Consider the following 26,491-nt stretch of genomic DNA (forward strand, 5'->3'; position numbering starts at 1 on the left):
TTTTGTTGCTTTTTGATTTTTTGTTTGCCGTTTGGTGTTTTTCTGCAAGGCTCCGTTGCCTCACTAATATAACCTAATTCATACTCTTATTGAATGAAACAAATAGCACACTGCCCTTTTCTGAGGAAAAAAAAAAAGAAGTTGACATGCCCTCTACAATTCACAGACCGTCCTTGTTCCACATCACAGAGTTCCTCGAGTTCCACACCCGACATAATTCCAATCAAACAGAGCTCGAAAAATGGTCTTACATCTTGCTGCAGTCCAAAGAAAACAAAAACTACACACAGAAATATGAGAATAGGGCCAAATCCTGGCGCGCCTCTTCTTCGAGTTTTTACGTCGTGATAATAATGAGGAACCAGCAGCTCCCCTCACATGATTAGGACAGGAGCACAAGACCTTCAGGCTTGCAGTGTGGGTCAAACAAATTAATGAATAATTAAAACCATATCTCATCTAGGACTGCTACAAAATGAGTTTTAGGTACGACAGAGGAAGGGAAAAAAATTTTCTTTCCACTGTTTTACCGAACCATTCCCTCTCGAAAATAAACAAGAGCTTTCGCGTTCTGAAACATTCATAACATCATCAAAATCAAACGTATAACTGAACTTTTCATCCAATTTACAGTGTTCGATCAAAAAGTCCGAGGACCATACTCTTACCCTTTAAATGGTAATCCAACCAACTATATTAGATTCCAAATGCTCACGTAGCAGAAACCTTCCAGCGAGGTGAAATATAAACATTCTGGGAAGAACTCTTGATTATTCATTAGTTACAACAAAAGAGGGACAGACCCACCGTGCATATAAAATCATGTGGAAACTCTAATTTTTTTGTATTGTCGCCCATGTCATATTTGCCAGCAAAATTGTTTGTTGTCGCCCACCAATTAATAGTATGCATACGATCCTACTCACACAAAATGAAAAAGAAGATGAATAAATAGATAAATTTCGCAGCACAGACGTGATGAACCACATCATTCCTTGATCGTATTCCTTGCTTACGATCAAACTAAAGATAGACTCGCGATTCTACCCATCTCAGCAGGATCTGCATAAAAATACAACTTTATTCTATTCGACAAGGACAAGCCCGCAGCGACAGGAAGGTTCCTTAGAGTCGAGCCGTCCAGCTCAGAAATATCATCCGCAAAGGCCGTAACATCGCCCAGCAATCTAAAAACCATCAGTCGGGCTTGTACTGGCCGTGTGAAGTCAAAGTAAGGAGGTGTGCCCCCTTTTACTTCTGGGAGGCAAAATTCACCTAATGGTACCAAATTTCTCGGTTCCTGTGGAAAAACACAAGGATGAAGCCAGGTTAGAAACTTCACGTCAAAAACGCTCAAAAACTCTATGAGCAACTGTTTAACTGTACAATCACATTTTGTATACCGGTAAACGAAGAAGAAACACTCTGATTTCAGATCTTAAGAATAGCCATTCCCTGCAAAAACAACTGAAATCCAACTACTCCCACCCAAGACCATGTTTTCAGTGGGACCATATTTTAGTATTGACCTTCAAGAAAATACTAGTGACTTAACATTGCATATTTCCCAATTTTGAAGAGATCAGGTGAATTACATTATAGGTTTGCACCGTATCATTATTCAGCACGTTGACCAGAATATTTACACGAATAAAGGTCATTTAGAAGCTATATTGCAAGACAGAGACAATGGGATGTGGTATACACTACAGTTCAGACTTGGGGACTGGGCAACTCACAAAGAATGATGTCACGGAGACAGCTAATGCACACAGTACTTTTTATATTCTATATCTAGAGAGACTACAATTTCTATAATTTCTGCTAGTAATAGCAGTTAGCCAGGATGTAAAATCCAAAGATTCTTTACGATAATTTTTATAAAAATGGAGGATTATCACATAATTGAACAGTTTTTACGGTACAAAAAAAAATTTGCCTCTCAAGATTTGGCAGTGTCGTAGGTTATGAAATAGACTTCCATACTATCTAGCGTGATAAAGTGATGTTTCGGAGATAAAAATCGGACAACAGCTACACTGATAAAACGGAAATTTTATTCAAAAAGGGCAACATTTCATATGTTGAATTGCGTAGTTTCTCAAGTGGAGGGACCTATAAGAGAAACATATTTGTGAGTTTTAAATAAGAAATTGTGAACTAGAAGGGCCAAAATGCTATTATTACAAAATAGGAAAAAGGGACAGTGTGAGGAAGTAATCATATTATGTGAAAATTTTTGAAGTTTTAGCGAGTGAAGGGACTCATATAGACTCAAAGGGGAAGCGTAGATTAAAGTTTCATGAAATTCAGAGACTGTTGTGCAAAAATTGCACAGACATGAAGATAAAAGTTTCAAATTTGTCGGGCGGTTTTCTTGTAAAAGACGCGACATTTATATGTTAATATGTGAGATTTTCACAGCTAGAGGAACTTCTATGCAAATTACAGCTACTGAGAAGTTTTGAGCAAGGAATAGTAAAAGGAGGGTCCTTTTGTAATTATCACATAATAAAACAAAAAAAAAAACCCTAAAATCCCTAAACCTCTCCCTCTCCCCAACCTCAAGCCACCACCCTCCATCACCTCCCTCCAACCCTTGCCGACGTCGCTGTTCTCCGACCAGCCACCACCGGCAGAAAAAGAGCCCAAACCCCCCCCCCTCTCTCTCTCTCTCTCNTATGGACGTCCCTACCGGTTCCTACCAACCGGCCCTATCCCTCCACGACCGCTTCCACGACCGGCCACCGCCGTCGCCGTCAGAGGTTTGCCCTCTCTCTCTCTCTCTCTCTCTCTCTCTCTCTCCCCCCCCGGATTAACGTATAGTCTCCTGAGTACCTCCATGAAACTGTCATTGTCTGATCAGTTCTTAGGTCGTAAAAGTTTTTTTCTAATACGTTCTAGTTTTAGCTGCTGCCACTGCTGCAGAAAGCAAGCTACAGCTCGGTTCTGCCTCAGTCGAGCTCCGGCGACTTCGCCTCTGCCGGCCAGCACCCCCTTGGCCCGCAGGCGACCTTCCTGACCACCCTCGACCATCCCTTGGTCGGCCACTGCTGCCTCCAGGCTGCTGCTGCTACTGCTGCTCTCCGTGACCAAGAACCCTTTTCCGGCAACTCGCCACCTTTGGCGAGCTAATTTCGATGAGCACGGCACTCCTCGGCACCTACCAGTACCTGTGCTCCCTGAGTTGCAGCCATACCTGCCCCAAACAATCGCATTCGCTATTCTCCAGCAAGTATTCGGAGAATTATCGTTGAGCATGCTTTTCCGGCCAACTCGGTGCCGGTGATGCTCATTTTAGGGAGCAAGTGATCCTCTGGCCATCGCCTACGCTGTGCTCATCTTATTGAGAACTTTTCAGACAGTTCAGCGCTGTGCACAACTGAGGTGTAGCCGAATCCCCTCCTCGCGGCTGATTTCTCACTTTCCAATCGCTGCTATCATCATCGTGGCTCTACTGCAGGTCTGTCGCAACCTGAGGCACGTCATCGACCCCTTTGTGCCATCGGTTGACTTTCGATTGCAGAAGTTCGGAAAAATAACCCGAAACCTTTTTTCGTTATCAATTTATTTAAGTTATATGCAATTATAGTGTGAATTGGGTGTGTCGATGCTTTTCACGTTGCATTGGGTGTTGGTTAGCACTAACTATCTTTGCTGGATGTCGGAACTAATTGTCCGAAGCCTGAAGACCCTTATGGAGCTTTGTAAGTGCAAAGGCGCATCAAATGCCATAAAATCGATCATAATAGTGCATTTTGGTTCTGATTTTGCGGAGCCTTCGTCGCTGTTAATCTCGTAAGGAGACGAGCCTTGTTGCCAGTGTTTGAAAAGGCGCGAGGCACAGAGAGGCGCAAAACTCTCCTGAAGCCTAAGCACGAGACGCACTGCGAGGCGCATGCCTCAAGAAGGCGAGGCGCATATTTACTAAGCCTAGTTTAATTTGATGTTCTACATTAAAAAATCCTAAAATAACCATCAGAAAGTAAAGAAAACGTATGCATATAGTTTAATTTGATGTTCTTGCTGACGCTGCTGCTGTTTTCGCTGCTGCTAATTCTTGTTTTCCTGCAGCCGCTGCTACTGGTTGCTTATTCTAGCCATCGCTAGTTTACTGTCGCTGCTTCTAGCCACTAGCACAACTGCTGTTAGATACTCAACAGGGAGAGGATGTGGGAGAATAAGAGACGGAGAGGAGAGGGCAAGCGGCTAATTTTTTTAGGGGTTTTTTTGGGTTTCTTTCAAGATTTTTAAGTATCTTATTAGGTTTAAAGTATAAGATGCAAATTCAAAACCTAACAATCCGAAAACTTTGAATTTTTTTGGATTTCTTTTAATATATTTTTAGTATCTTATCAGGTTAAAGTATAATATGCAAATTCAAAACCCGACGACTCGAAAACTTGAATAAAAAATTCCTGAAAACTTAAATATTGCGAGGTGCACGCCTCAGGCGCGCCTCGCGCCTCGCGCGCGCCTCAGCAATAGTGATGCGCCTCGCTATTGCTGAGGTGCTGAGACCCGCGCCTCGCGCCTAAGCACCGAGGCGCACGCCTTTTCAAACACTGCTTGTTGGTTGGATAAACCATCTTGGTTGGCCTCTAGTGGCAATAGGGGTGTAATATACTATCTCAACACTAAAATACATGCAAACTAGGACTTCAGTGGCCAAGTTATGAGCTTATTGATCAACTCTAGGTTCATATAAATGTTTGCTGCTCTGACACACCAAAGATGGAGTGTGTGGATCAGTGGAGATTAAGCGCATCATGTGCGCGATCCAATATGGAAACGATGTCCGAAAAGCCGAAATCAGGCCTTTACAACCGAATTGTTGGGTCGGGTGTCCGCGGCCATGTTTTTTGCTGGCTAGAATCCCATTATAGTTGTATTTCGAGTAGGAATGACCCTCAAGACTGATCATGTGGTTCTTCGCGGTCCTAACGCTAAAAGTGGCAACTTCGGGACTTACCGGGGCACTAAACCATTGTTTTACACACTGCTCGTGCATGTGGGCTCCGAAATTTGTGGGAGTTGTTCCAAGGGTCTTCTCTAGTTGAAATCAATAGCAAAAGCATATATGATGTCCTTTTTGTTTCGGTGTAACCCGAAATCCATTACGACCTAATTTAGTGGTCATTGCCTCTGTTATTGCACTATATGCGTGCAACTATCCCAACACCTGCATTAGAGAGTTTTGGGATAGCATAGGGGATTGTGACACCTGTGTGTAGCTGCGTAGTCGACCGGGTAATCGATATGGTGACCCACGTTGGTTTTAGAAGTTGTTTCGCAGAAATGATGCTTCGAATGTGTTGCTGTACTACCGATAGCTTGTTAGGGCTGTTTGTAACAAGCACTGTTTGAAAACTCGTGCCTGAGGCACGCATCTTAGCGCCTAGACACGAGGCACAGGCCTCAACACCTCAGCAATAGCGAGGCGCAGCGCTATTGCTGAGAGGCGTACCTCAAGCGAGGCGCGAGGAGCGCGTGCCTTACGTGCCTCGCAATATTTAATATTATAGAGATTTTTGCTTCAAGTTTTCGGGTTGTCGGGTTTTGAATTTAACTTTTATACTCTAACCCGATAAGATACTTAAAAGTCCTAAAAGAAGACCAAAAAAACCCTAGAGAAAACCATCTGCTCGCCCTCTCCTCTCCCTCTCGTGTTCCCACATATTCTCTGTCTGTCGAGCATCCAGCAGGCAGCAGTAGCGCTAGCAGTAGGAACGAGCAAGGAGCAGCAACGGCTGCAGGATAAGGATGATTATGAGAATGATACTTGAAAAACGACCAAATGAGAGCATTGGCACCACAATCACCTGAAGTTTTTAAGTTAAAAGTTGAACTACATATATTTTTTAATTTAAGAACCTATATGCATGTGTTTTCTTTACTTTTTTATGGTTATTTTATTTTTGTATGGTTATTTTGGGATTTTTTTAATGTGGAATATCAAATTAAACTAGGCTTTGTAAATGTATGCCTCGCTTTTTTGAGGCGCGTGCCGTGCGCCCCTCCTAGGCTCCAAGAGAGTTTTGCCCCTCTTTGTGTCTAGCGCCTTTTCGAACATATTTGTAGTTGGTTAGGTCCAAATGATACTTACTAGTCGTGAATTTGGCGCAAGTCATGGACTTGAGAGCTTCAAAGTATAGGTGGGTGCTTCGATCCGAAATAGGTAATGTAGTCACTTATTTTGTTTTCCTCTCTTATACTTGTTATATCATGACTCACTTTATTCCACCTATCTCACATCTCCTTTACTGCTTAACTTTCATATTGATATACCTTGGTTATTTCGTATATATTGATTACTTATATGTTGCTTTGTTTTATCAGCTCACATGAGATGTAGAGTTTAAATGTATTTTCTAGTGTTGAACATATACATATGATTAAGGACTTAAGTGCCCATCGGTACGGGCCGTATCCACCGTGCCGTATCGTGCCAACAAGATATCGTCACGATACAGCCCCCGTGCCAATGGCACAACTTAAAACTCTATATTCTTTAAATTAGTTAGTAATTTTCTCAATAAAATTCAAAAGATTTAATAAAGATACATAATAAGCAATTAGAGTATATTGTTGCTAAAAAAAATAAACATTTCATGTCATTATGTGTCGGCACACATATATATTTTGTAACTGGCAGGCATCAGCACCGTCCGGCATGCACCATGCCGTATCGTGTGGGCAAGTTTACGATGCGACCCCGCGCCACGGCACTTAAATTCTTGCATATGATTTTAGATCTTGTTTGGGTTCGCTGGCACTCCTTAGGAGTTTCTTCATCGGCTATATGCCGATGTTGGACATTATTGTGTTTGATCATGTCGTGTTTAACACTTTTGCATATTCCATGAGAACTGGCATGGTGATCTAACCCACCTTGTGGCCAGAGATGTTCTTTTCTGAAAAAGTAGTTGGAATCACAACCACGAGCCTAGATCAGTTAGATATGGTATAAGCCAGCTGCTTAGCACTTGCCTAAGATCTTATGATAACAAATAGCGCACTTACTCAAGATTCTATAATAACGGGCACTGATTGGGCTATTTGATATTCTATTAGTTGGTTGACGCATAATCGTATAACATCATCTTACAATTGATTAGAAAAACGCCCAAGATCCTATGACAGCGAGCAATGATTGGGTAACTTGGTGAACCATAGCTTTGTGGATATATAACTATGACTTGAGACATTTCTACTAATTACTCTCATAATAGCAGTTGTGTAGATCAACATCGTTACTTTGACACTTATATTATGACCTTATTTTGTATGGTAGTGACATTGCTCTGCTATAATTATGATTCCTTTTTACTTCATTGATATTATGCCTTTATCTGTTTTAGTTATTGTAGCTCTTGGTTCAGTTATTATATTATGATTTAGTTATCCAGGTTTTATCATTATTTATAATTGTGCTTTATTTTTACGTTATCTTTTTCTTGTTAACCTATAGGTGCAGCTTGCCCTCGTTGGCTTGCTGTACACACAGGTAACATTTTATATGTTTCTCACACCCTGTTTTTACAGGTGGCTTGGATGGTGAGATGCATGACGCAGTGTGTGGCTCGCGCCTAAATAGAGTTGTTTGGCTAGCATCGATCAGAGTCGTCGCTACCCACTAAATTAGTCATCTACTGTTCTAGTATTCCGGTTATATCTATTGGATTTAAGAATTATTTCGATTAATTGTTGATTGGTCAAACTTTTATTTTATGTTGGTTATCTCGAGCTGTTCTCAATACTCTATCTATCAATAAGATTACATGGTTTAAGTTATAGTTGTAGTTATATCCTGTTGTTTTAAGTAACTGGTGTATGTGTTCATAGTTTAGATGCTAAGATAGGGAAATTATCTAACATCTATTATGGAATGGGAAAGATAAACCTTCAACCAAGGATTAAAGTGTTGTGGTACGGGGGCGTGTCATTGTTTGCCTAGCACGATACGGCATAGGCACGCTTCTGTACCGACATGTGGTACACTTGCGTGCTGATTGATACGGATAACCTCTTACTGGTATGCGTTGGTATAGATTTATTTTAGTTTTTTTGGTTCCAATAAGCTCTTATAATATTATTTTAAAAGATTTAGTCAAATAATTATGAATAGCTGACTTATTATACTCATCAATTAATATACTAGAAAGCTTTTTTATATGTAATGTACAACTATACCCAATAGAGAATAGAAATTAAAATACAATAATAAAATTCACAAGTAAAAATAATTATTTAATTTACATTTTCACCCAAAGATGGCTGCTTAATTATTTAAATTTACATCTTTTCTATATATTGATTCTATCAGCAAGAATATAATGAGTAGAACAACCAAAATAGGACCGAAATTCACAATTACATCCATTTTTTTATTTTTTTAAAAAATATTTAATAAAAATTTGAAGAAAATAATTTTTGAAAAAATTCTTGTGAGAATTGATCAACTTTTAAAATTCTTTTGATTCTTTTCTTTCTTTTATTCGAAGTTTAAAAACTAATAAATACAAAGTTAGAGAAACAATTTTTCTCAAAATATTTTATTTTTTAAACATTATTTTTAAAATTATTTTATATTATTTTTTAAAATTATTACAGGTTAGAATTTTTAAAATACAAAGATATCTTTGTTTCTTTTTTCTTTTTACCATATTACAATCTTTCTTTCATACAGTACAAAAAAATATTTAAAATTATTTTTAAAATTATTTTTTAAAAATTAATTTTAGAATTATTTTTTAAATTATTTTTAAGAATTATTTTTAAAATTATTTGAAAATTTTATTTTTTTATTAAATTTTTCAGAAAAATTGTAAGATCAATCAATCAAAATTTAACAATAAATTATATGACAAATAAATTAAATAAAATTAAGTATCAATTGATATAATTTTGCTTTCAATTCTATCAATATTTCAATCTTCTAACCCAAAAATAAAATTTTATATTAGATGTACTTCAAAATTTGTTTATCAAGTTCGATTTTATGCCCCTAATTCGGCGAAAGCTTCGCAGTGTGACAAATTTTGATAAAATAATTTGTGAAGAAAAAGTGGATGTCTATGGTGGAAGCGGAGGGCTCGGGCCTATAGGCACGAGCTGATAGGCCAAGAGGGGTGTGGAAGGCCCTGCAGAAATGAATCGGATATGTTAAAAATTTGCCCGTACATTGATTAAATCAAGTACATCTATTTTCAACTTTTTATAAACTATAGATTAAAAGTTGCCTAATTTTATATTTCTTCAAAAAATAAGCATTACAAATAAAAAATATTAAAAATATATAAACAAAAAATTAAATTATAATTTTTTGACTTATCTAACAAGTAGATTTTCAATTTGCAAAAAGCCAAAAAGAAAAAGTGGGGCGGGGGTGTTGGGCAATGCTTTAAGTACCTAAAAAAAAAAAAAAAAGACCACGGCACGGTAAAGTGCTGCTGTACCCTCACAGGTATGGCAATGCTGTAAGTACCCAAAAANTCATGAAGTATCGTGGTATTGTTGTAGGATACGAACTTTTCGCAGCTTACATTTTCATGGTATCTAAGTCTGTTACATACGACCTTATGATTGAAAATATCACAACTGCCGTCCCTAATTTCACGGTGGGACACGTCATAACAGCTAGCAAATAGCACCATTGACTAACCTGTTAGACATCTAAGAAAGGTAAAGTCGAAGAATGAGGTGGCTTAAAGACTAGTCGACAATCCTGAAAGGTTCCACAACAATTTTATCAATCATACTTTTTTACTAAACCAATAGCCGTTAGTAATCCAGGTTTTATTTTAATTTTCATATAGATATTATGAGCCCTCTTAGGATTTTGGACAATTGATTGATATTTTGCTCTTCATAGATTCTATTCTGCATCATTGGAGCTACTTGTGCAACTGGCATATTGTGGCATAATTGACAAACCCCTAACTCTGAAAAGCCACTTTTAGTTCACTAACTGCTAGAAAGATCTATCAGTTTAAAGTTTTCGCGAACCTGGTCAAAATGATTCATTGCATTCACTCATTCTGTAAGTGGTACAATTTCTCCTAACCACAGCTATGTAAAGCGTAGGGGTGGCAATCCAGCTCGTTGTTCGCGAGCCAGCTCGTGTTCGGCTCGAAATGAGCTCGAGATCGAATCGCTCATTTAGTAAATGAGCCGAACACGAGCCGAATTTTTCGGCTCGTTTATTAAACGAGCCGAACACGAGCTGGGGTCAGCTCGCTCGTGTTCAGCTCAATAACGGCTCGAATACATATATTTTATATTTATATAATTTATTTAATTTATATTTATATATATAAATAAATAATTATATATAAAATATATTTTTTTATTATTTAATTTTTAGCAAAATAAAAATATGAAGGCGGGCTCAATTATAAAAAAACTCATTTATATGTAAAGTTTCAACTATTAGATCAAAGTCTAATGGATAAGATTTTATAAATTTATTTTTTATATATATTCAATCTAATTTTTTTAATTTATTGTTCGTTGGCCAGCTCATAAGCCAGCTCGTGTTCGGCTCATTCGAACACACAGCTGAATTTTTTGGCTTGATACTTTAACGAGCCGACCCCAGCTCGCTTGTGTTCGGCTCATTTACACCCCTAGTAAAGCATAATATTCTATACTGAGACAGAAGAAAAGGAAATGTTACATGATTTCTCCCAACCACAGAAATGAATATCCTCCTGTATCCTAAGCAGATACAAGTAGATTTACTAGCATGCCGATGACTATCATTCAAACACTTAAATATCAAATTTGTCAACAATTTCGTAATTGATCTATTACGATAATATAGTTAATCAGAGCGAAAAAAATTTTCTTCCAAAGAGCAATTTGAAAGTTTGACTTGTATAATGTCAAAAGGTCCTTGCTCTCTGTCAATAATTGAACATCAAAGCAGGTCACAAAAAGTACTTTATGCCTTTTCTTTTCATTTATCCCATATTCTTGTATTTTTGCAATATTCACTATATGTTTTATCTTATGTTTGGGTACATGTTTTATCTTATGTAAACCACATTTGCACCAACCTGGAGACATGCCTTGTCTCAAAAGCTCTATGTGGTACTTGGAAGTTTGCAAACAATTTTCACTTGTTAGAACATCAAACCAGTACTAAGAAATGACCTTTTTCCACTAATGTGTCAATGACTACTTGAACAATCAAACATAAACAGTATTAAGCTTCAGCATACCTGAACAGCAGAAACTTGAATATATAGAACTGCCGGCAATATGAATCTATCCTCTAGACATGTTAATGAGGACTCCCACAAATCCGCATTAGAAGAAGGTGAATGGGTAACTCGCGGCTTTATCACATTGAAAGCATCAATGCGGAATCCTGCTAATCCAGGCACGGTGGGTGATAGATACTGCTCGAGAACGAGACATTTATTCATTAACCTTTCAGCTTCCATGGGAATCTAGAAGAGTAAAGGGATAGTTACTAGTTTGGAATCACAATTTTACCACATATTATTAACCATTATAACAAAAGGTGTAAGATTATTACTCTAAATCGACTCAATTGTGGTGGTCTGTCCAAGAAACTTCTCAATCTCATCATTTCAGGGCCTTGTGTTGACATATCCTGGCCAGCATCCCTTCTCAGAGATTTGCCAAAAACTACAATCCGTTTCGCATTGATGGAAGAATTCTGTGTCTCGACCACATTCATTGAAGATGTAGTTTCTGGAAACGAGTCTTCGTCAAGTGATAGAAGATTAAATTCTTCATCAAACTTAGCTAAGCTAGAACCAAACTGTGGAATAGTCCATGTCATCCAAATGATGCAGCAACGTATAGGATTTGGAAAGAAGAATTTAATGTTCCTTGGCACATCATTCATACTACTAGAATTATCCGGCCCATAAAGATGTGGAGAGGATGCTATTAGCTCTTTTACATCCCATTTACCAATGAATGAACGCTCCTCCCTATGTATTTTATTGCTTGCCCATATCTGTACCTGTAAAAGAAAAAAAATTACACCACCGAACCTAATTCTATTCTTTATAAAAAGCAAGTTTTAAGTATCCATCGGTATGAGCCATATCAGCCATACCATATTGTGCCAACAAAATATCAACACGATACAGGCCCCATGCTGATGCTACAGTTCAAAACCCTTTTTCCTTTAAATTAGTAAGTAATGAAGTTCAAAAAATTTTACAAAGACACATTATAAGCAATTAGAATATTTTGTTGCTAAAGAAAATAAATATTGTGTCATTATGTGTTAGTACACATGTATTTTTTGTGACCAGCATGCATCTTTTGAGGTTACCCAACCATTAAGCTGTTTAGTTTTCTGATTTGGTTTGCAACAATTCCACTAAGACTACAATTTCCTAGTTAAAAGTAATCTTCATTAGACGTTGATCCTTTTAGAGTTTAGTCTTCAAACAATTCGCAATTCACGAGAGATTTCAGCAAAGAGATAATTTCATTTCTACCACTAGCTCTATCACAAGGAGTTTATTTCCAGAGAATAGAGCAAATCAAAAGGTGGCCATCCCTAAAATTGTACGAAAATTTGCTTATATTTGTGGAGGTTGAAGAAGAAGAATACTGCTAAGCCTCAGAATCTTCACGATTGTGAACTGGGAAGAGCATGTTGTATTCTTCCGCTGAATACACAATGTAATTGCGAGATAGCAACACATCAACTTAAGCAATTATCAAATCATTAATGCTCATTTGATTGGCTTATATCTCAACAAACATTTGCTACCAAGCGAGAAAAACTAAGCGAAGCTTCATAGCCAAGATTGAATAGAGCAAATCAAAAGGTGGCCATCCCTAAAATTGTACGAAAATCTGCTTATATTTGTGGAGGTTGAAGAAGAAGAATACTGCTAAGCCTCAGAATCTTCATGATTGTGAACTGGGAAGAGCATGTTGTATTCTTCCGCTGAATACACAATGTATTTGCGAGATAGCAACACATCAACTTAAGCAATTATCAAATCATTAATGCTCATTTGATTGGCTTATATCTCAACAAACATTTGCTACCAAGCGAGAAAAACTAAGCGAAGCTTCATAGCCAAGATTGAATAGAGCAAATCAAAAGGTGGCCATCCCTAAAATTGTACGAAAATCTGCTTATATTTGTGGAGGTTGAAGAAGAAGAATACTGCTAAGCCTCAGAATCTTCATGATTGTGAACTGGGAAGAGCATGTTGTATTCTTCCGCTGAATACACAATGTATTTGCGAGATAGCAACACATCAACTTAAGCAATTATCAAATCATTAATGCTCATTTGATTGGCTTATATCTCAACAAACATTTGCTACCAAGCGAGAAAAACTAAGCGAAGCTTCATAGCCAAGATTGAGACCAAAGTTATCAAGAATAGCAAAGATCTATGTCAAGAATAAAAGTTAGATTCTTATCAATAGAAATTATTCCAAAATATATATTACAATTATTCCAACATATATTTCAGAAAATAAAGGAGCATCTAGAGCAAAGCAATGAAACTCTTACAATTGGGCAGTCGAACTTCGTATAACCTCATGAACTGACAATTATGGCAACCCCAGAAACATCAGATAGACTACTAAGTACAACTGAAAATTCAACTGAGGAAAGACTAGATGGAGCTTTCCAATAAGAATGTTGTTCTCCAAAGCCAAGAGGAGATAATAATGAAAATAATGGTTCAGAACCTGCGGCTGTCTCCACCTGTAAAACAGAATGAGTGAATTATGCACACATGCAAACATACTACTGTAAACTAAGGCAGGTATTGGTTAATGGTGAGCATGCACTGAAATGACACTAGCAAGAAAGAAGAAGAATTTGGTTACAGGGTAATTAATGTTAATCCAGCTTGCACTCACTGAGAGCAGATTTGCATTTACAAGACAGACTCGAAACTGACATACTACTGTAAACTAAGGCAGTATAGGTTAATGTTGAGCATGCACTGAAATGACACTAGAAAGAAAGAAGAATCATTTGGTTACAGGGTAATGCGAATACAGCTTGCTCACTGAAAGCAGATTTCCATTTACAGGACGTAAAACTAGAAAAATATCAAACTCGAAAAAATCTTTTTGGATAATTCCTAGGTTGCACGGGTGAAGCTGAGTTTGCAATTATACACTTTTTTATGTGATTAGAAAATAGGCTCTTATTGAACAGAACAGCTTACAAATGAAAAACAATAAGGAAGAAACAGAGGAAATTTACTGATCACTGTAGATATCAACTTTAGCATAAACATCAACACAAAAAACTTTCATTTTATCCTCTCACACTACAAATGCTCCAAATGAAACAGATATGCAGCACAAAGTGATTTAATTTCAACAAATTCACTGTCTTTCCATAAGAGAACAATAATTGTTTTGCATAGATCGACCACTTGATGGAATACTTTAAAAAGAATAAGCAAAACATTTTTAAATAAATGGAGTAACTCCAAGTACAAGCAAATATTGTGAACGCCAAATATCTTCAAGGATGTATCAGCATTAGGTAGAACTGATAAAGCTACGAGGAGCCTCTTAGGCATTATTATAATGTTTGTTCATCATATAATATATCAAATAGGATGAAAATAGCTATTAAAATGTCTGAATACTTATTTCAACAGAAATAAGGTATCTATAGTTGAATATCATTTACAAAACTCAGCGGTGAAGTAAAAGAGGTGACAATTAGCTTCCATGTAAAGCAGAATAAACTATTAATGAATGTATAAAAATTTAAAAAAAGGGTGCTCTCTTGATCCATAAAGATGTTAGCACCAGTTCATGCATTTCAAATATATTGGACAATAGCTGCTGCTTTAGTGCTTTAAAGATCCAAAAAATCTACAGCAGTTTGAACATCATGAATGCATAATTCTTGCATTGAGTAACAGATACACTATTTATTCAACTTTTCTCATTTGCTACACAGAAAAACTTGAGATTACCGTATTTAATAGACTAGCAGTCGGAAATTCAGCAAGGGACTCAGCTCCATTTAGTAGCTTTTTCAATTGCATCTTGCCACTCGCAATACCTTGCAACGAACTAGATAATCTACTAAATTCATGTCCGAAAACTTGATTCAGAGCTTTGCATGCTGCACTATCTGCCCTATTTTTTCTCCGCAAGCTACTCAGAACCCTGACATAGTCAACATACAATGCATGCAGGATAACATCGCTGCAACAATTTTTGCATACTACTCCATCTTTAAGGGCTAAATTATAATTAGAGACTTCACATTGTGCACGTAGACAGATCCACTAGGGCTTGATAAGCTGCTACAGATTTTCGCGTCTTTGAAACTGTTATTAAGTAGAAGAGCCTTCCCAGCACAGCAGATTTTACAAGCTTTTCTTTCACACTGAGAACACACCAGAAACAATGGTGAGCTTGTGCTTGAAGAATTAGTGAATGAAACTTTTGATGAAGTACCAGCACGAACTTCACACTTTCCGCCGGAACAAGTTTCACCAAATTCATTGATATTCCAAAAGTCCACGACACTTTGATCAACTATGTCAAGCCCTATGGAAGCATTAATCTGATCTTCAAGAGCGGCATGGCCCAATAATGCTAGGGTATCAGCATAGTTACATAACCTCAGTATGTATGAATCATCTACTAAGATATTCGGATTTATCGTGGCTGGATCGATACTGATAGATAGCAAACCTGTCTTTTTCAGCAGAAGAAAGATTTAAGCGAAGGCGTTCAATCTCAAGCTTCATTGCTTGCTCAAATGAAAGTTGCCTCCCCTAAAAAGAATGTTTAATGATAACAAAATGATAGACTACAAACAAACAGTTTTGCAAGTATATGGTGTCCCATAGAACAAAAGTACGAAAATTCGTCAGATAGCTATTTATCACATCTCAAAATATTTTCGTGGGACTTGGGACAAATTTGTGAATACATGCCAAATAATAATGCATGCATACATAGATAAAATTAGCAAGGGCAAAGGACAAATAGAAAACTTGAACAAAAAGATACACAGCTTCATCATCGTGATGTTAATCTTCGGCCAATAGCAACTATGTAGCCAAATAGATGAATACATACACTATATACAAGTTTAAGCTAGTGTGACCCAAATAACTCAGATCTTAGACTAATTTATTTTGCGATATTTTTCAGTAGTAACTGTGATTTGTACAATTGAGATTTGGGGAATGCCACCATAAATATGTTGTTTCATATAATTCAAATAATTCATATATATATATATATATATATATATATATATATATATAGAGAGAGAGAGAGAGAGAGAGAGAGAGAGAGAGAGAGTGCAGCTACGATACTAATATGAGTACAGTAGCTATTGTACTCATAAGCTTTTAGCCATCAGATCTACTTCAAAGTTTGTGCAGATCTGATGGCTGATTAGTTTTTTAATTAACTCTACACTTTCTCCCAATTAATTACTCCAAAATATGTGCAACACATATGCCATCTTAAATGTAGCTATTATCTGCCATTAGCGCTTTGAGGGATTTTACTATCTTAAGTTGCCAATATTCCCCCGAAGAAAATCTTTATATAGGCCATCTGGGCTGACTTCCAATTAGCTTATTGTTGTGTCTTTCTCACCCCAATGCTAATAGATCATGAACTTCTAAAGCATGTGGGCCACCATATTAGAGGCTCCTATCCTAATCCTCTAAATTGAGTATTCAAGAATATAAACAAACCCATACCTTTATTCTAAAGCGCATAAGAGTGTGAAAACAGTCGGTCTCCACTGCCTCTCCACTTTGCTTATACCTCTAGCTACTAAAGCTAAGGGCGACTAAACACAAATATTAGGAGGGAATTTCCCCTTTTCATATTTGAGCCTTTTGTACTAGTTGCAAGTGCATAGGACAATCTATCATGACAACCAGGTTCATGAACTTATGATAAGTTTTGGTTTCACCTAGAAGCATCGGGCCGAGATGAAGATTAAAAATTATGAAACAAAGAAATAGAATTGGTTCAACGAGGTTGATCAAAAGAGCTCCCGAAAGATAAAGCTAGTGCACTTCATAGTAACATATTTTATTACATTTATATCAATCAAGTAAGAGAAAAGACATGTATAATATCCCGCAAATAGAAATAGCTTTCTAACACGGTATATCTGAATCTGCCCAGATATGCCATTTAAATGTGTTGCAGAAATCATAAAATGGCTGGCTATCATCTATTATCCATGGAACACAAGAAAATTAATTCATCACATCATCCATGATGAGCCTTTGGCCTCCTGTCTAGCCCATGTTCATCTTCTTCCAAATTTTTACAAAACAGGTCATTTTATCATAACAGAAAAACTCAAAAGTCAAGCCAAGCCGTCAATGGAACCTATTAAAAGTTCCAGGACGGAAACAATGAAGACAAGCATAATGTTTACCAACATATCATCACAAAACGGAGAATACTGAGCAGCATAAAGCATCTTATAGGTCAGCAAAGAAGCTATGGTGATGTATTCATCCAGAGTGGCTCAATAAGCTTCCAATGTAACACACTTGACAAGTGCGGGAAGTACCATTTTAGCACGACAACGCTTCTTGAGTGCATACGTGAGCTCCACCAAGAACATTTTGTATTCAGAAAATTTCGGAGTGGCCAGTTGTATTCAAGAAAAACACCTAAGGAGGCACATGTTTTTTATGTCACAAAGGGAAAAAGTAGAAACCTAACAATTGATGATATAATAACCATTATGGCATAGGCTAAGTGGCAAAATGAAGATAGTAATTTCTTAACAACAGATAAATTCAAAATATTCATGATGGTGGCTTCCTAAGCATCAGTGTAATGATTTGGCGGACAAACTTCTGATCTTAATACAGTGAGTAGAAAAATGCTAGTCACAGAATACTCTTAGTTTATGGGTAAGGCTATAAGCACCAAAGGTAAGTAAATGCGTATTGTTCATGCCAATCTGGTTCTATAGATCTAATTTGAGAAATTCTGAAATTGCCCATGAACATGCCAAATAAATTTACCCTAACAGACAGCTATTATACCAGCCATTCATACTCCGAGATTTCTAACGAGACATCACAGATAAGCTGATCAGAATCAAGGAAATCAGTGACATTTACTCAAGCCACTGCATTCTTCATTGTCAGCCATTATATTTCTTCAATTGTCAGTGGGAACATTGAAACCATTTTTCTCTCTCTTTTGGGTTGGCTTGGTTAATGTCCGAATGTCATTCATGATGGGAGCTAAAGTTGAGAAGCTTTAATTAATGCAGTAACAAAAATGCAGAAGACATCGTTAATAGGACTAATCGAACCAAACCCTAAACCCCTTAGTTCACATTTCATAGTTGTGATCTTTTGAAAATGATTTGAACCTAGAATGCAAAATTTAGGACTAATAGCCAGCAAATTGTCTTTGCAATGCTTCAACTACAACAAAACAACATGGTAGAGCATCAGCTAAGTAAAAGATCAAAAGTAGAAGTTGATTCAGCTTCAATTCCTTACAACTTACAAGGCAACTGAGATCTGATATGCGAAGATAGAGTGCACGGATCAGTGCTTCTTACTCCAAGAGTAAAAATTATCAACACTTCAGGACATAGAGATGTTATACGATAACTAAGAAGAATCTGTAATGAAGTAACACAGTAAAAGGAATACCTTCACCAACTGGCGTTGGGCATTGAAACTGAACATTAGTTGTGCTCAAATTCAGAGCCAGTCAATGCAATAGCCAAATGCACAAAGTATACAACTAACGTATTCATGTGCGAAAATGCTACAAACACTAATGATAATTAGCAAATTGCTGACCATTCTTATTTGCCCCTGGATCACTAAATGCAGAATTCAGTTAATCGCCAGCATCACTGTTACTCTCATGCTTCTTGCATCCACATGGATTAGCACTTGGCCAGAAGGACAGAAGCCACTCACTCAGCACTTAGCTGGGACCTAGATACTAAAAGCGTCGGAAGACGATCACACAGAAAAATATAGGCAGCCAAACCAATAATTGCAGGTATGTATAATGAAGAAAACTTGCAGCTTATATTTGTTGCTAGTAGAAGAAATGCACACCATAAAGGAAAACAGCCGCAGCCTCTTATATTCTAGAAAATCAGATAATGAGTGGTCTGTAATGAGCACGAACCAAGATAATATACTGGATCTAAAACATTGGGAAATTTCTTTTTTTTTTTTAAGAATCAGTTTAGTTATTAACGGTGGCAAACATAATTTGCGATCTTAAAAAAATACACTCCACAAAATTCTTTGAGAAACTAAAAGAAAGCAAAAGGCTGAATTGACATTAAAAAAAAAAAAAAAGAAAAAAAGAAAAAATAAAAATAGATACCATTATGAGGCGTTAGGTCACATAGATAGAGGTTACGAATGATTGCACCTAAAAATCCAATTCGAGCCATTTAGTGAAATAGATGCAAGTGTTGGGGGAGATAACGCCGTCGGGTGTGCACTCGCTTATCCTAGGGCACACCCCACAAGGGATGGCAGACAAAGCGCCAGCAATAGGTGCTCTTCTTTCGAACCTCCTGTAGCACGGCCTTCCCGCCGGCACCGCAGAGAAATCGCCGTCCCCGGTGCTCTTCACTTCTTCCAGCTCCTTGTCTAAAACCATGGCCTGAACAATCTCCTTGATCTGCTGAAGGGTAAAGTCGGCCTTGCTGTCGCGGGACATTTGGATTCCCTTCCAGACATCCTCGATGGTGGCAATCCGGAGCCTGGTGACCTGCGCCAAGCACTTGGACCTGACGTCGCTGATGAATTCCTGGTTGAGGCTTCCTTGGGAATACCAGGTGCCCCCCGATATCTCCTTGGCGGGTTCGAACTCTCTGGCCACGTACATCTTCCTGCTTTTGTTGTGGATGCTGACGACGCACTTGATCAAACCTTTTTGTTGGAGCAACCTGAGGGCCTTGTCGAACACACCGCGGGGGAGATTCGTCAGCTTCTTAAGGTCAAAAGTCCATATCCCCATGTTCTCCTTGCTGCGGATCGCCTCTAAGATCATGCGCTCCGCATCGCTGAGTCCCTCATCCGGTACTAGGGCAGCGCCCGACTTGGACCCGAGTCGCGGCCGCTTCTGAGGCACCATCGCCTTCGCTCCCTCTGCTATACAAAGCACCATGTAACGACATGAAGTATAATAGTAGTAGTTAACAGGGGATGCAGTAAAAATATCAACTTTACAAAAATATAGGAGAGATAAGCGGCGGCGGCCAGTTGAGGATGGGCGAGCTTGACGGAGTGGTCTGGCGAGAGGTGGTCCGGGCGGAGCTCTGGCGGGACGACGGATCTAGGGCATCCTCAGCGGTCGGAGAGGGCGATGGGAGAATAGAGAAGGGAGAAAGGGAATCCGACAGAGTTAGATTTGGGGAAGACGGAACTAGGGATGTAAACGGGTCGGATTCTGATCGGATTTTTAAAAAACCGAACCCGAACCCGAACCCGACTACAAAATCGAAACCCGAATCGGAATCCGATGGATTTTAAAAATCCACATCTAAACCCGAACCCGAGCAAAAACTCGAAATCCAAACCCGAACCCAAACCCGACCAAAAACCCGAAAACCCGAACCCGATTCTAAACCTAAAAACCCGAACCTGAAAATAAAATTTACCAATTTCAAAAAACATAAAAATTAAAAAAGACATGTAGATCTGAAGGATCAATTCATAAAATAGCTACATCAACATCTACAAAAAGGGAAATGGTAATCAGTTTAAGATGGTATTGTTTGCTATTATTTGCTATTGAGTCCAGACCATTCATTGCTTTCAAAAAGAAAAACATACATCCACAAAAGAGGGTATGCATTGTTACAATAGTTTAAGATGGTAATCAGTTTTGCAGTTGTATATATGAAAACATCTCAACAATCACTAAGAGAAATAAGAGCAAACTGAGTACTTAGCTAGACTCTAGATAAATAGTGAAATTTCAAGAAAAAACAAAAACGTAACCGAAAGCACCATGAAGTAAAATTGCTTCTAGAAAACAAATTGTTGATATGAGCATCTAGTAACAGAATTCTTACAACTAAAGCATATTTCTTTCCCCGAAAAAAAAAAAAAATGGAGCAAAACTTGACCAAATTTGAAGCTTCCAATTTAATCAACACAGCTATGAGGTAAGATGGAAAATTTGGCAGCTGGGCTTGTAAGATCTCTTGCTCACAGCCTGCTCAAAAGAAAAAGGGGAAAAAAAAGATGAAGATCAATGGAAGACGAAGAACGAACCTGTTGAAAGCCGCTACCGGGCGTGTGCGAATGGCAACTTTGGAAGAGCGTTGCGTGCGCCGCTACCGGGGGGGCGCCGCTGCTAGGGGGGGCGCCGCTGCGTTCGCCTCTTCGGGTGTAGTCGCGGCGCGAGAGAGAAAGCAAGAGTCAAGATGGAAAAAGGAAAGGAATTAGGATTAGAACTTAGAAAGATCGAGTTGAAGTACAAGTTAAATGTAGATGGAATATTAGCCGTTAGATTTTGATCCAACCGTTGAAATTTTAAATATAGGTGGGCCTCTTTATAAAAAGTTGGGCTTCATTTTTAAGTTGGGCTAAAAATTTTAAAAATAATAATCTATATTATTTATTTATATACAAATATATATATATATATATATATATATATATATATAAATATAATATATATATATAAATTATATTAATATATATGTATTTTGGTTTAGATTATAAAAGTGTAAGTATTTTTTTTGGCCTTTAGATTCAGATCTAAAAGCTTGAATTTTTTTTTATATATTATATCATATTAAATTTGTTCAGGTTCGGGTTCAGGTCGGGTTCGGGTCGGGTACAGTCAATATCCATATCCAAATCCATATTTGTCGGGTTTTTATTTTTAATATCCATATCCATTTACATCGGATAAAATCTATATCCGTTAGGTTTGGATTCGGGTTAAATTCGGGTATCCATATCCATTTACATCCCTAGACGGAAGCACTTAAGCGGGTCGAAGCTTCGGACTTCTGGAGCGGAGGCAAAAGGCGACCCAAGACCCGCCGGGTTGTGGATAGTGCGGAGAAGGGCGAACTGACACCCGCTTACCTAAACACTAGGCATTCTTGGACCGGACAAGCCCATTTGCGGCCCACATTCCCATCGAAATCGGCCCACAACTCTCTTTTGCTGTTTTATTACTTTTTTACAGCTTAATCCACTATTTTCTGCAATTTACTTTTTAGTACAATGTATGGAGAGGTATAAGAAGCAGATGTGACTAATAAGAAGGACATCAATGAATGAAATGAATTAGCATCTTCTTCCCCAAAACTTCTTCTCCTCTAAACCTTTCTTCCCCAAATTCTCCTCTATCTCTAATCCCCACTTCTAATCTCTATCCTAATTCCTTATCCCTTCCCTCTCCCCCAATTCTTATCTTCTCTTCTTTACTTCTAATCCCCCAATCCTCATCTCTCTCTCTCTCTTACCTCATCTAGCCTCTATTACCTCGGAATTCCAGCAGGAAGCCACTATCATCCCCGTCGCCGTCCACGCCTCGGCAAGTTCTCATCATCGGCGGGTTGCGATGAGCCCGGGGTCGTTACACACCACCACCACCAAAAACAACAACAACTACAACAATAAGTGAGAAGAGAGTTACAGGTCTAGGGTTTGAGAGGGGGTAAGACAGAGAGAGTGAAAAAAAAAAAAAACAGAGAGAGAAAGACGATAGTTACCTGCAGGGGGCCTTATAGCGGGCGGAGCGGCGATGGCGGAGCTTCTTCTAGGCGTGTAAAGAGTATGCGGTTGCGCAGACGCAAAGGGTGCAGTGGGAGAGAGATGGGAGCAATGGAGATGTGAGGGAGGTCGTTGGTGGAGCGGACAAAAGGGTTTTCGGTTATGAAGCGGAGGATTAGCATATACTATTCCTTGCGACGGCCAATGCGATAGGCTAAGCCGACCTCAGGAGCCCTCAGCGTTCCAGGCCTTCTTACTACTATTACTACACGGCCCGCTTGGTGACAGCAGGCTTGATCTGATCTGTGTCAAACAAATATGCGGGTCCTTTCAAGTTTCAAGTCTGGGTCGGGTCCATGAATAGTTGGTCCAAGGTCCACCGCCATTTGGGCTGGTCCGGTACATTGGTCGGGTAGTTTTTGAAAGTTTTGAGGAGCCCAAGGATCTATCTAGATTATATCTAACACCTAGAGGAGGGTGAATAGGTGTAATAGCCAAAAACCATAAATCTCAATGCGATAAAAATAAATGTGGAAAATAAAAATCACACCGAGATTTACGTGGGAAAACTCCAACTTGGAGTAAAAAACCCACGGGACCAACACGCGATAATAATCCACTAAGAATAAAAGATTACAAGGTGATTTACCTAATCCACGGACTCAAACCTCTCTTTTATCTTCTCCGGATCTCGCGCACACCAACGGGTTGTCCACGCCCCACGTCCGACTCCACGAACGCCACGTTCCAAATCCACGAAACGCCACACTTCGAATCCACGAAGCCTTGATCACGCCGAATCCACGACGCCACTCGAATCCACTTACCCACGATCCGAATCCACGAACCGCCTTCGTTCACGCCGAATCCGCGACGCCGTTCATGAAGAGCATCATGATTATGATGATCCTTTGCTTAGAGTATCATAGAAAACCAGAGAAGAAAAACTCTAAGCGAAGTGTAGATCAAATCGACATATTGATATCAAATTACAATCTCTCGATTTGACCTAAAAAAGGCTATTTTGTAGAAAATAGGTTTAGCACGAAATCCTAGCCTCTAGGGTTTCTCAAACATGAATTCTCGTGATGCTTGATATATTAGAGAACCCCAATAGCTTATTTATAGACTTTAGAATCAATAGGAGTCGGATTAGAAAGTTTTTTCGAAAATTATATTGTGTACCGGTACACTTTAAGCTGTTACCGGTTACACGATGACAGAAGAGAAAACCTGCGTAATGCTGTAACCGGTGACAAGTCGCTTGTTGTACCGGAACAGAATGTGTACCGGTACACTTTGCAAAAATCCATTTTTTGCACGGTTTCGGGTTTTGCAAAGTACCAACGCACTTTCTAATCCAATAAACTTTGGTATTATGATTCTAATGTCTACAACTAAGTATGAATCACCATAACATGAATTAAAACCTTACCTGGGCATCGTGATTCACATAGTGAGTTAATTCCGCTTTCTTCGAAATCTTGGATTCTTCGATCTTCGACGATACACACCGATCCTTTAAGACTCCGACTCACTTCACGAAACTTGCCAACATATAAGACTTAACAATCTCCCCCTTTGGCAATTTCGTGACAAAACTCACAAACTCAAAATTACATAATAAGAATCGAAGTTCAATTGTCATCACCAAAACATTGAACTCCTCGCATGTAGTCCAAATACAATTTGAAACTCAAAAGTACATCAAAAACTCCTAAAACAAACTCTATGACTTAGACGCAACTAGAAGTCTTGAAGTCTTGATTTCCTGCAAAACAGATTATCCAAAATAATGTAGAAACTGACAAACATTCGACATTCTCATATTGAAGTCATTTTCTTCATCATTGTCCTCGAAATTTCATTCATTCTTTTTCTCGAAATTTNTCCTTCTTTTCCTCGGAATTTCACTCCTTCTCCCCCTTTGTTCTTTATTCCTTCTTCTCCTTTGTTCTTTATTCCTTCTTCTCCTTTGCTATGATCAATACCTGTTCATCATTGCTCTCCCCCTTTTTGTCAAAAAATTGCCAAAGACAAAGCATATAAATAGAAAAAGTATACTAGAAAGCATAAGAGTAGTCATGTTATAGTTACAGGTCTAAAAGAAAATAAATGCAAAAGCAAAGTAAAGCAACAAGCACAACTAAACTAAACATCATCCTAAAAAGCAAAGTAGAAAAACAGAGCTCGAGGACGAAGTCACTCAGTGTCCTCGTCATCATCATCATCATCGTCTCCTGCTCCAGCTCCAGATCCTCCAGCCTCAGGAGCACCACTGGATGGTGGAATGAGTGGATGTCTCGACGTAGACCTCGTGTAAGTGGTGTAGGTAGGCTGAGTAGGAAATACGTCGTCATGCCTACAGCCTAGCTTCTCCAAAATCCTCTTCATTCCCACATCCACTTTCTTAGTAAGATCTGCCACTTTCTTCTTTAAAGAGCGCACCTCATGGTGAAGTGATTCCACAGTAATCACTCCCCCTGAGCTCGAAGATCCCTCGCGCTCTGCATGACGTGGAGGTGCTGAACTAGAAGCTCCTATGGATGATCCTTTAGTTTGCTGGAATGTCTTTAATGTGCTGACTGACTTGTCCCAAGTTACTGTATCAATCGGTCCAAGTCCAGTGTCGTACTTTTCACACGAGACATCAACTCCGTATTCTTGCAGAATCCTCGTGATCAACAACGGAACGGAAGTAGTTCACGTCGAACTGGAGACTGTATAACATGTGCCATTCTTTGCCACATCAGAAAGGGAATATTGATGTTTAACCCGTCCATTTACTCAGGATGTCCAAGAAGATATAGAAGCACCAGACGATCCCAACGAATCCTTTTTGTTCCAATTGTAGGTTGAACATTGTAGCTCATCACCAAGGAGAGTAAATGATACTCGGGTCGCAAGTCCTTGGATTCCACGTATGCATGATTTGTCCGCACACCATCCTTGCAGATCGCACGAACAACTGTCTCCCAGTGAGACGAAGACTGATAAATCCCAGTAGTATCATGAAGTCATGTTGACTTTAATCTGTCACGCTCCGGAGTCCTTTTTTGTTTGAAAACACAGCGGAAATAGCTAGAAATTTTTTTTTGAAAGACCTGACCCCAGGGTATGCCAGATCCTCCACAAATACAGAGAGTTCACTGATCACATGGACATAGTCTCCCCTATATTTGCACGGCGTCACACAAGTACAACAAGTAAACAGGATACAACCACAACTAAATGAATATAGAAATAACTATACAATCATTCATTCACCATTCGCATCACAGTTATACATTCAATATTTAAACATAAATCTACATCTATAAGTTAAAATGTTTCCAACCCAGAAACAGGTTTTGAAATACTAAGATACAAAATCCACAGAAAATCTTTTAAAAACTGTTCCCTACACGGAAACTTTTATATTTTAGAAACGCTACCACGAGGGGTAGAAAACCATTCAACATTTGAACTCCACAAATCCTTTTTATTTGAATATCTGAGTTTTCAGTTGGTGTCGTGTCAACATGCATGCCCAACAACTCTCCAATCGTGTGAGGAGTGACTAGAACCCTCTCCCCACGTACATAGGTCTCAAGAAGATAAGTCCCGGTCTCTTCATCCTTAGCACACACCTTTCCATTCATGTAGAACTCCCGAATGAGTTCCACACAAAAAGGAGATCGAGCCGGAACACGTCCAACTGGCTTCAATGGGGACCCTCTGTAGTAAGCGACCAAAATCTGGAACCTCTTGGATTAGGTCATGGAAGTT

The 26,491-nt window shown here is 38.6% G+C and overlaps 1 protein-coding gene and 1 pseudogene across 7 annotated transcripts; both read right to left on the reverse strand.

Moving 5' to 3' along the window:
- Positions 1 to 583: 583 nt before the first annotated feature.
- On the reverse strand, positions 584 to 16,214 carry LOC109706076 (annotated as a pseudogene).
- A 2,962-nt stretch (positions 16,215 to 19,176) lies between these two features.
- On the reverse strand, positions 19,177 to 21,399 carry LOC109706077 (DNA-directed RNA polymerase III subunit RPC6). Of its 7 annotated transcripts, none has more exons than XM_020226878.1 (2): positions 21,266 to 21,399; positions 19,177 to 20,137 (listed from the first exon to the last, which is right to left on the reverse strand). In XM_020226878.1, the coding sequence occupies exon 2, from the start codon at positions 20,118 to 20,120 to the stop codon at positions 19,410 to 19,412; it is 711 nt and encodes a 236-aa protein (XP_020082467.1). In that variant the 5' UTR covers positions 20,121 to 20,137; positions 21,266 to 21,399; the 3' UTR covers positions 19,177 to 19,409. The 7 variants fall into 7 exon arrangements, with proteins under 7 accessions (XP_020082467.1, XP_020082469.1, XP_020082470.1 ...); XM_020226880.1 differs by having other exon boundaries at positions 19,177 to 20,134; positions 21,266 to 21,372; XM_020226881.1 differs by lacking the exon at positions 21,266 to 21,399 and adding an exon at positions 20,211 to 20,492 and having other exon boundaries at positions 19,177 to 20,134.
- Positions 21,400 to 26,491: the final 5,092 nt, after the last annotated feature.

Source organism: Ananas comosus, unplaced genomic scaffold, assembly GCF_001540865.1.
Source record: "Ananas comosus cultivar F153 unplaced genomic scaffold, ASM154086v1, whole genome shotgun sequence".
In the NCBI taxonomy this organism is placed as follows: Eukaryota; Viridiplantae; Streptophyta; class Magnoliopsida; order Poales; family Bromeliaceae; genus Ananas; species Ananas comosus.